Source organism: Lycium ferocissimum, unplaced genomic scaffold (assembly GCF_029784015.1).
Source record: "Lycium ferocissimum isolate CSIRO_LF1 unplaced genomic scaffold, AGI_CSIRO_Lferr_CH_V1 ctg13727, whole genome shotgun sequence".
Taxonomy (NCBI): Eukaryota; Viridiplantae; Streptophyta; class Magnoliopsida; order Solanales; family Solanaceae; genus Lycium; species Lycium ferocissimum.
Genome location: NW_026715042.1, coordinates 25840 through 37740, shown reverse-complemented (window position 1 = coordinate 37740; position 11901 = coordinate 25840). Strand labels below are relative to the sequence as shown.

Sequence of the window (11901 nt, the reverse complement as noted above, 5' to 3'; positions counted from 1 at the left end):
TGAAATTTAAAGGCATATTTGAATTTAAACCCTTGGCAAGAGGCCTTATTATCGGTTTTAATAATTCTTATTGAGATACACAAACTGAATAAGCGCTCTTACATTGGTTTCACATGATTTTCAGACTGATTTCTTTATGTATTATTTTACTTTATTTTCGTATTACTTATTGTCCATTAGGCACTCAATCGAGTACGTAAGTACCTGTGCATACCATTGTTGTTTTTGATGGTATGTTAGGTAAATCTTAGAAGGCCGGGTTCTTGATACTCCGTGCGTTTAGGAAGAACTTGTTGTTGCGGCTTGATTTGGAGCCCACACATTCGTTCGTGGGACACCCTATTGATTTATTTATTCATTCCGTTAGTTCTCCGGGCTGCGTCCCGATGAGTCAGACTATTATTCTTTTATCTTAAGCTCCCTAGTATACATTTGTGGGGAGTTGTTGAGTTATTGATTAACTCTTGGGCACGTTGTTATGTTTGACAAGTATAGATAACTAAAGACTTCCGCTAATTTAATTCTTATATGCATGATTTGTTTACCTTTGTTTTATAAGCGTGTTGAGGCGAATGTTGAACTCCGGTGTTCAAGTGTTATTATTGTATCATTTAGGTTCTTCTGATATTGTTCATGACGTCGGATGTCGGTCACGTCTAGGGTGGGTTTTGAGGCGTGACAAGTATCCTCTAGAAAGCGCAGCAAATCAGAAGAAAACCATCGGGAGACTAGCCAACGGATTCTTCCTCAGACAAAGAAGTGTTGTGCAAAAGAACATGTGACCTTGGGTTATGTTATATCCCGTATTTTCGTACATTGGAACAATCCGGATTAATTGTGATAAGTTAAGGACTAAACTAATTCGGGATACAAAGCCGAGATTTTTGACCTTCGATTTTATTTTGAGTTATAAGTTGTGCATGAATTTGTTGGCATGGAACAATTAGGAAAATTTGGGACCACAATTGGAATTAATGGAAGTTAAAAATCATGCACCTTTCCTTAGTTGGCCGTGTGAAGTGGAGTTGGCCCACACAATTTGTGGACAATTTTAATCGTCCAACACTTGCGTGGCCAAGGGACACTTGGATGATTCATCAAAGGGCTTAAAAGATGACCACTTAGTCTTCATTATTCATTTTCCCACACTTAGAAAATATCAAGAAGTTGAAGAACCAACAAGCTTGTTCTCGCTAACATCCCCAAAAATCAAGTCCCATTTCAAGCCCTTCTAAAATTATTTTGCTGATGCTAACCCACTATAATGAGGTCCCAAGTAGCGTGGAGGTGTCGTTGGAGCGATCAACCCTTTATTTTTCATCCTTGGAAACCCTAGGCTATTGTGAATCAAGAGAAAAGGTAAGAATTGATTATGTTTTATGTGTTGTGGAGGTTGTATGTATGTTGTAGTATGTTAAGATGGAAGAAATTCATGAAATAAAGTATGTCAAGTTGAGGCCATATGTATGAGGCTTAGCCGTGTGCGTGTGTGTGTGTTGTGTTGTATCAAGGATGAATTGAAGTCTAGTTATCATGTTGTGATCATTGTGGTGAAGAACGATTGAGAATCATCCATATATGTATATGTGTAGTGTTGGTCGAAACGGGTCATATTATATGACAATGAACGAATTGATATCGCTTAATGTTTTAGTCGTGTCGTTATGAATTCTATGTTGGAAATGAATGTTTAATGACTCAAATTGATGTGTAGTTGTCATGGACTGATTTGGATACTATTGTGCATTTAATGTAGTTTATATATGGATGAGAATAGCATTGTTAATGTGAATTGTGGATGCAAATCATGATTTGGAAATAAGGAATGGGTTAAAGTGAGGTTCTCGGTTTGGGGTTTTGGGTGGATTGGAACAATTTTTGATTGTTGGAAATGTTGTATGAATTGCTTAGAATGTCTTTAAATATTGTTGGTATGGGTTGTTAGTATTTGAATGTATAAGCGTCGATGTTGGCTTGAAGGTAAGCCGTTGAATTGAATTTATGAATGTTGTTGAATGATGGAAAAGAGAGCTATTATTGTTGCATTTCTTTGGATGATTATTAATGTTGCTAGGTTGGTTGTTGTTGTTGTTGTTGATTGATATGGCCGAGTTAAATTCTCGGGGTGGCCTATTTACAGGGGAAATGCTGCCCAAATTTCTGTAGAATTAAGGGCAATTTGGAATTTAATGCCCAAAAAGTCTTTAGCTAATGTTTGGCATTTTATGACTTGTTTGTAGACATTGGGCACCAAGCGTAGGTTGGATTTAGCTTGCGTTTGATTATATCGAGAGCGTTTGAGGTATGTAAAGCCACCTTCTTTCCTTGGCATGCCTTAGTTAAAATAGGCTATGACACGAACTTCGAGGAAACTCTATTCCCGCAATCCGAGCATGTCGATGATACGCATTTGTTTCTTGATATTCATATGTTGATGTGATGAAATATTGATCCTTATGTCCTTGGAACCACTAGTTTACCAAAGTTGCATGAAAGTTTGATTTCTAAAAGAATTCATTCTTTAACGATTCGAAAACTACAAACGCCCATAACTTTCACAGAAAAGCTCGGATTGCTTTGAAATTTTCGTAGAAGCTTGTATGATCTAGGATGAGTATATTTTCCATAGGCGGGCCCAGCTTGGGTCTACATCCGTCCGTGGGTCCCGCGATGCCCTTCTATGTAATTTCGATAACTTTTGAAAGAAAATGTTGTAATCATTATTCCGATTTCAAGTATGACTATTTTACTTATCTTTTGGATTATGACAATGATTTTATGCATATGATTCCTCACGACTCCGCTCGTGGATTTTGTTATATCTTTCGCCGAGTCCCGGCCTAGTTCGTTGTCGTGCGCATTATGATATACTCCGGTGTTATGCCGTGTTTATGGTTCACCGAGTCCCTCGTCGAGGGCCGGTTCCCTCATATTTGTGTGTGATCCGTGTATGGCGTTATGCCGTGTTTGATATGTGACGGGATACGGAGATTTGAAACTTTCGGTGTTATGTGTTATGGCGCCATCGACAGCGCGACCATATTTCGTGCCCTATGCATGATTCGTATTTTTAAAGTAACATTTTGATATTTTTGAAATGCATTTACTTTCGTACCTTATTTCGATCATGACTCGCATTTGTATACTACATTTTCTCGCTTTGCATACTCGACATATTTCGTACCGACCCTCTCTTTCTTCGGGGTCGCGTTTCATGCCCGCAGTGCCGTACGCACGCTTGGGATCCACCCGTTTAGACACCCCTTCGCTATTTGGAGTGCTCCCCCTTATTCCGAAGCCTACTTTTGGTATATATATTCGTTCGTTGCATTGTATATATTTGTTCAGGGGTACGGCGGGGCCCTGTCCCGTCATATGATTCTGTCATTCTATTTAGAGGTCTGTGGATATATGTGTGTGGGTTGTGCCCGTCCCGTTCGATTAGACTTGTATGATTTGTGTGTTGGGCGGTTCTACCGCGCGGCGGCCTTGTCGGCCCGCATATGTATATATGTTGTTTTGTTGTCCCGTGTGGCCCTTGTTGGTATTTTCTACGTGCGGTTATTTTGGATAGTCCGTAAAACAAAGGAAACTCGCCGAAATTTTTCCGAAAATTATATAAATTTGAAACACGAAACTTTGCTCGCTCGTGATATACCCGGACGTGTTTGATATGATCTAAGACGCGTTTGATGTTTGTATATATACGCCATCCGTATGTGACTCTGTTTGATAAGTGCGTTTGAGTGTCCAAATCGGGCACTAGTCACGGCCCACGGGGTTGGGCCGTGACAGGTTACTCAGATGTGTGGATGCTGAAGAGGCTACAAAATTGCTGAAAGAGGTACACGCAGGGGCATGCGGACCCCACTTGAATGGATTCATCCTGGCTAAGAAAATCTTGAGGACAGGATACTACTGGATGACCATGGAACATGACTCCTGCAAATTTGGCCAAAAATTCTGTCAATGCCAGATACATAGACACTTAATCAGGGTTCCTCCAACAGAACTACATGCAATGAGCTCACCTTGGCCATTCGTGGAATGGGGAATGGACGTTATCGGACCCATCGAGCCACCGGCATCTAATGGACATCACTTTATCTTAGTCTCCATCGACTACTTCACCAAATGGGTGGAAGCAACTCCTCATATGTCAGTAACCAAAAAAGTCATGGCTGACTTCGTTAAGAACAATCTCATATGTCGCTTCGGTGTGCCTGAGTCCATCATTACGGACAATAGAGCCAATTTGAACAGCTATCTGATGAAAGACATTTGTGAACAATTCAAGATAACTCGCAGGAACTCTTCCACCTATCGTCCACAGATGAATGGTGCCGTAGAGGCTGCCAATAAGAACATTAAGAGAATCTTGAGAAAGATGATCGACAATGTTACATTTTGGAAATTTTGAGTCGTTTGCATTATAAGTAAAGTTGCATTATAAGTAAACTAACGCAAAACTAAAGTGGATATGAAGCCCTTACAAGTTTAAGGAGGGTATCCAATAATTTTAAGTGTGTACCTTAAGGTTTCAGAGTTAAATGAATCGGCGGAAGTAAGTTCATTGAAGGATTGGAATTGGAGTCATGTTTTGGGAAGATTTCGTATCATTTGTTTTATCCATTGTTTAGAATCACCTTGAGAGGAAGATATAAGTCTCCTTATAAGTTAATGTAGTTTAATACAAGTGCCAAGAAGGTTCCATAAGGATTGGAGATCAAACGAATCGAAAAGAACGCATTTTTGCAAAATCAAAAATTTGGGGCAATATGCGACCGCATACTTGATATTCTGTGTAGCATATTGGCCAAAAAATCCCAAAAATTAGGGGCCTCACTTCCCAAAATATTCCCCAAGCAAAGGAGGGGAGATGCGGCTGCATACTCAGTATACTGTGCTGCATCTCCACCGCAAGTTGAAGCAGGAGTACTGTTTTAAATCCTTTTTAAGTACCAAAAGACCCCATTTTTCATATCCACCTCCCACACTTATCTCCCAACATTGTAAGAGATTTCTTGAAGGTTATACAATATTCCACAACTTTATATACCATCAAAAGAGAAGATCAAACAACAAAACCTTAAGATAATCCATGGAAGATGATTGTTCTTGCTTCTCTTCAATGTTGTGATGAACTTGAGCTTGGTAGAAGTTGAGTGAAGTGAAGTTATTTTATTATAAGGTATTTTCTCCATCTTATTTATATGATTGAGTTGTTTTAAAGGTCTAGTAACTCTTGTAAAGGAAAGAATTAAAGTGGAGAAGTCACAAAGTGTTGAATTGAAGAAGATGCCTATGAGATGAATTTGAAAGGAGATTTTAGATTAATTTGAGTTTAAATTGAATGTAATTCTTTGATTATGGTATTATGAATGTTGTTATGGTTGATTGGGAGTTGTTTTGGAAAATTGGTGGAAGTAGCCAAAATAGGGGAAATGCTGCCCAAATTCCGCTAGCCCGTTAGTTACTCTAGTTTGAACCTATGAGTGTTTTAGAGACTTAACCTTAGTATGAATCCTCTTGAATATAGATTTGCGAGCTTGGGAGGAGAACGTTAAGAAGTTGAGGAGACGTAAAGGTATGTTAAGGCTAACCCTTTCTTTCTTAAGGAATGATTCCTTTGTTGTGAACCTACACATAACATTCATAATATCCCTATTCCTAGAAATGCTAGAAGCTCATAATTCTCAAAGCTCTTATTATATTGTTGATAAATGTTCTCCATCATGATGATGATGATGATTCCACTTCTACAGATACCAAGGCTTATAGTTCTTGATGTTCTCGTGATATTATTAAGCTTGTTCCATGATTATTGGTTTTACTCATTGTTGTTGATCTCATCTTATGGCAGTTGTTCTTTCAAGGTGAGATATAGAAATGATGATGATTCCATAATGGAAATCGGAGGTTTACCAACCTTACGTCACTCCGATAGAGTTGTACCGTTTTATTTGGGCTCTCACGCATGCTTTATATATATGTATGTATTTTCTCACATTGAGCCGCTCTATAGTCTGTCCGGTACGGCACATAGATGTGCACATCACTGCAGTAGGTATGTTATGATGATACCCCGGATGCGGGATGATATAAAATATAGATCGGGTTGCACGTTCCGCAAAGACTAACACTTATATTATATATGTATGAAAAAAATTAAAAAGGGCTAAGCATGCATGATATCCACCTTAAGAGGCAATCAGATGTACAGGTTGTTCCTCTTATCTCATGCTTCTTTCATAATTTTATTATGTTGTTATTCATGCCTTACATACTCAGTACATTATTTGTATTAACGTCCTTTTTGCTTGTGGACGATGCGTTCATGCCCGCAGGTAGGCAGGGAGACTGATCAGATCTCTAGGGGCTTCATCAGCGATTTTAGAGGAGCGCTCTATTTTCTTCGGAGCTGCAGTCTAGTGGTATTATTCTTTTGTGTACATATTTAGGCATGGCAGGGTCCTGTCCCGACCTTATGATTCGATGCACACCATATTGAGGCTCGTAGACAGATGTATATAGTTAGATGTCCTATAACCTCATCAGTTCATATTTTTGTATATCATTTTGGCAGCCTTGTCGGCTTGCGTATATGGGCACAGTTGATGATGATTATATAGATGTGCATTTATCTTTTAGGACTCATGCCCTTACAGATTATGATAGTGATGAGTTATCTTTGTGGTTCACCTAGATATGATTATGAGATGTATGATAAGAGGTGTTCAGGAGGTTAGCTCCGAGTGCCTGTCATGACCTTCTGGTTGGGTCTTGATAAAACTGGTATCAGGGCAGTTCGTCCTAGGATTATCTACGAGCCGTATCTAGTAGCGTCTTTTTTATGGGTGTGAAGCGTGCCATACTTATAAACAGGAGGCTACGAGGTATTTAGGAATGATTGACCTTTCTTTCTCATCTTAGATCGTGCGATAGAGCCATATTATAAGAGTTTCCTTTTTCCTAATCGTGTGTTATGATTTCAGAGATGCCTGTGAAGAGAAAAGCTACACCGACCCAAAAGGGAAAGTTTGCGGTGGGTAGAAGGACTGAACGGGTCCTGCCTACAGATGTGGAGGAGGGCGAGTCCCAGAATGAGGTTCCATCTTGGTCCTCTCACACTCCGCCATCTCCCGTAAAAACAAAAAGAGCCTCGCCTCCGCCTCCGGCAAGACCCCAGCTTCCTCCACCGAATGCGTCAGGTCAAGAAATGAGGGAGGCTATCCGATTGTCGACCCGCTTAGTAGTCAGCTCGTGCCCGGCCAGTGGTACAGTCATGGTGATGGGGGCTGCCGCCGAGTTCGTAATTTCATCAACCTAGACCCTCCAGAATTCTTTGGGTCCAAACCAGACGAGGACCCATAGAATTTCATAGATGAGATGTTGAGGACAACAGGTAATGCAAGCTTCAGATGTTGAGTCAGTAGAGTTGGCCTCTTATAGATTGCGAGATGTAGTTGTTCACTGGCTAGCTATGCTCCGGCTATGGTAGTTAATATAGGAGATCGTGTCCATCGGTTTGTGAGTAGTTTGGGACCCCATTTGATTGATGATTTCTTAACAGCCTCACTTCAGGATGGTATGAATATTTCTCATATTCGTGCCCGTGCCCGGGACCGAAGAGCGAATAAATGCGGGGGGGGGTGAGCATGAGTATGATGGGGTTGTAGAAGAGGCCGCATCCTCAGTGTTGTTAGTGAGTTCCGGGGGACGCAGGCAGCGTATTCTAGAACTCGTGTCCATTCGTTGCCTAGTCTCCTCGATTTGCAGGCAAGAGATTTGATCACCCTATTTATTCCGGACCAGGCTAGAGTTCCAGAGCTTTGGGTTCTCATTATAGGAGTGATTTCGGCCAGGTGAGACCACCTTTACCACGATGTACTCAGTGTGGTAAGTTTCATACTGGACAGTGTCGTTTAGGTACGGATGCTTGTTATGCCTGCGGCCAGACATGCCATATGATGCGCGACTATCCATCGAGAAGTGGTAGAGGTATGGTTTAGCTGACGGGATTAGCAGCACGTTCTTCATCATCGGTATGCCCTCTGGTGAAAAGTTCACAGACACCAGCAGGCCGTGGTAGAGGCAGAGATGGAGCATCTAGTTTGAACGGTCCTCAGAACCGCATCTATGCACTAGCTGGACGACAGGATCTCGAGTCTTCACCTGATGTGGTTACAAGTATATTATCACTATTCTCTTACGATGTATATGCATTGATTAATCCAGGTTCTACATTGTCGCATGTTACTCCTTATATTATCGGTCAGTTTAGGATGAAACCTGAGTCAATTAAAATTTTTGAGGTGTCTACACCCGTTGGTGACCCAGTGATAGCTAGGCGGGTATATAGAAACTGTGTGGTTGTAGTTTATGACCGTCATACTATGGCTGATTTGATTGTGCTAAATATGGTAGATTTTGATGTTATTATGGGTATGAATTGGTTGGCTTCTTGTTATGCCAATGTCGATTGTAGAACAAAAATGGTTCGTTTTCAGTTTTCGGGAGAGCCAATTCTAGAATGGAAGGGTAATACAAAGATCTCCGAGAGTAGGTTATTTCCTATCTCAAGGCAAGGAAGATGATTGCTAAGGGGTGTATTTATCATTTAGTCCGCATCCAAGATACAGAAGTAAAGTCACCGACTCTTCAATCTATACTAGCAGTAAATGAGTTTTCGGATGTATTCCCGGATGAACTTCCAGGTCTCCAACCAGAACGGGAGATTGATTTCGCCATTGATGTGTTACCGGATACTAAGCCAATATCCATTCCTCCTTATAGGATGGCACCTGCAGAATTGAGGGAGTTGAAGGAGCAATTGAAAGATTGGCTCAAAAAACTCTTTATTAGGCCTAGTTTGTCGCCGTGGGGAGCGCCGGTGTTGTTTATGAGAAAGAAAGATGGCTCTTTGCGAATATGTATCGACTGCAGGTAGCTGAATAAGGTGACAATAAAGAACAAGTATCAACTTCCAAGAATTGATGACTTATTTGATCAGCTGCAGGGTGCCAAATGGTTCTCAAAGATAGACTTAAGATCAAGGTATCACTAGGTAAGAGTTAGAGAGAAGGATATTCCGAAGACGACTTTCAGAACTAGATATGGTCATTTCGAGTTTCGGGTAATGTCGTTCGGGTTGACTAATGCACCAGCGGTATTTATGGATTTGATGAATAGTGTATTCATTCCTTTCTGGGATTCCTTTGTGATTGTGTTTATCGATGATATCCTGGTATACTCTCAATCTGAGGTGGAGCATGCAGATTATTTATGTGTTGTCCATAGAGTTCTTCAGGCCCGGAAGTTATATGCGAAGTTTTCAAAATGTGAATTTTGGTTCAATTCTGTGACTTTTCTAGGGCACATTATTTCAGCTGACGGTATTCAGGTGGATAACCAGAAGATTGAAGCTGTGAAGACTTGGCGGAGACCTACAACACCTACGAAAGTTCGTAGTTTTCTGGGCTTGGTAAGTTATTACAGAAGATTTGTAGAAGGTTTTTCTTCAATCTCTTCACCACTGACAAAGCTGACTCAGAAGTCAACTAAATTTCAATGAACGGATGCTTGTGAACGCAATTTTCAGGGGCTGAAGAATAGATTGACTTCGGCCCTGATTCTGACACTTCTAGAAGGATCGGAAGGCTATGTTATTTATTGTGATGCTTCGGGTGTTGGACTAGGCTGTGTATTGATGCAACACAGTAAGGTTATTGCCTATGCTTCAAGGCAGTTATGGAAACATGAGCAGAACTACCCAACCAATGATCTAGAGTTGGCTGCGGTGATTCATGCATTGAAGATGTGGAGATATTATTTGTATGGCGTTCATGTTGATATCTATACAGACCACAAGAGTCTTCAGTATATTTTCAATTAGAAAGAGTTGAATTTAAGGCAAAGACGATGGTTGGAGCTGTTGAAAGATTATGATGTTAGTATTTTATATCACCCCGGAAAGCGAACGTCGTTGTTGATGCCCTTAGCCGTAGATCCATGGGTAGTTTATGTGATGTTCAGCTAGGAAAGAGGTAGTTAGCTCGTGAGCTTCAACAGTTAGCTAGTTTGGGGGTTCGACTATTGGACTCAGGCAAATGGGAATTACTATTCAGAATTCAACCATTTCGTCCTTAGTAGTTGAGGTGAAAGAGCGTCAGTATGAGGATCCCATGTTAGTTCATTATAGAGATACATTCCCTCAAAAGAAAAAGTAACCATTTGAGATTTCTGCAGATGGAGTTCTCAGGTACTGAGGCAGCCTATGTGTTCCTGATGTTGCAGGGTTACGTCGCCAGATCTTGGGGGAAGCCCATTATTCCCGTTATTCTGTTCATCCGGGAGAGACGAAGATGTATCATGATGTTAAGATAATTTATTGGTGGGATGGAATGAAGAAAGACACAGCAGAGTTCGTAGCTCAATGTCCTAACTGTCAGCAGGTAAAGATCGAGCATTAGAAGCCTAGTGGATTGTTACAAGCTATGGAGATTCCGACTTGAAAATGGGAAGTAATTAATATGGATTTCATTACAGGCTTGCCTCGTTCTCAGCGTAAGTATGATTTGATATGGGTAATTATGGATAGACTCACAAAGTCAGCTTATTTTCTGCCCGTTAGGACTACATACTCAGCTAAAGATTATGCAAAGCTTTATATCAAGGAGCTAGTATAACTTCATGGTGTTCCTGTATCCATTATCTCTGATAGAGGAGCGTAGTTTACAGCTAATTTTTTGAAGTCTTTCCAAAATGGCTTGGGGACTCAGGTGAGTCTCAGTACAGCATTTCATCCCCCAACTGATGGACAAGCTGAGCTCACCATCCAAACTCTCAAAGATATGTTACGGACATGTGTGCTAGACTTTAGAGGTAGCTGGGATGATCACTTGCCGCTCATTGAGTTTGCATACAACAATAGTTATCATTCCAGTATCCAGATGGCCTCGTATGATGCTTTATATGGGCAGAAGTGTAGATCACTAATTGGATGGTTTGAAGTAGGGGAGGCGAAGTTAGTAAGGCCAGATTTGATCTAGCAAGCGCTGAAAAAGGTCAAGCTTATTCAGGATCAGTTATTGACAGCCTAGAGTCGTCAGAAGTCTTATGCGGATAATTGTTAACGAGACTTACAGTTTCAAGCTGATGATTGGGTATTCTTGAAAGTGTCTCCCACGAAGGGCGTCATGAAATTTGGTAAAAAGGCTAAGCTTAGTCCCCGGCACATTGGGCCATACAAGATTGTACGTAAAGTAGGTCTGGTAGCCTATGAGTTAGATCTACCTTTAAACTTGAAGTTAGTCCATTCAGTTTTTCATGTATCAATGCTTCGCAAGTGTATTGGAGATCCTTCCAGAGTTGTACCCGTAGATGATGTTCAAGTTCCCGAGCAATTATCATATGAAGAGGTTCCCATTGCTATTATACATAGGCAGATTCGAAGATTAAGGACTAAAGATGTAGCTTTGGTAAAAGTCCTTTGGAGGAATAGGAATAAAGAAGAAATGACTTGGGAAGTCAAGATATGAGGTTAAAGTATCCACATTTGTTTCCATTCCTAGAGGAGGTTCAGACTGTGCAGCATATGGGCCGTAAACTCCCAAAATTTGGGGGCCTCACTGGCCAACATCTTCGCCAAGGAAAGGAGGGGAGATGCGGCCGCATACTCAGTATGTTGTGCCGCATCTCCACCGCAAGTTGAAGCGGGAGTACAGTTTTAAATCCTTTTTAAGTACCAAAAGACCCCATTTTTCATATCCACCTCCCACACTTATCTCCCCACATTATAAGAGAGTTCTTGAAGGTTCTACAACATTCCACAACTTTCAATACCATCAAAAGAGAAGATCAAACAACAAAACCTTAAGATAATCCATGGAAGATGATTGT

General features: G+C 40.8%; 1 protein-coding gene across 1 annotated transcript; it reads left to right on the top strand.

Annotated features, from left to right (window-relative positions):
- Nucleotides 1-3928: 3928 nt before the first annotated feature.
- On the top strand, nucleotides 3929-4420 carry LOC132042160 (uncharacterized). The gene has a single exon (XM_059432779.1). The coding sequence runs from the start codon at nucleotides 3929-3931 to the stop codon at nucleotides 4418-4420; it is 492 nt and encodes a 163-aa protein (XP_059288762.1).
- Nucleotides 4421-11901: the final 7481 nt, after the last annotated feature.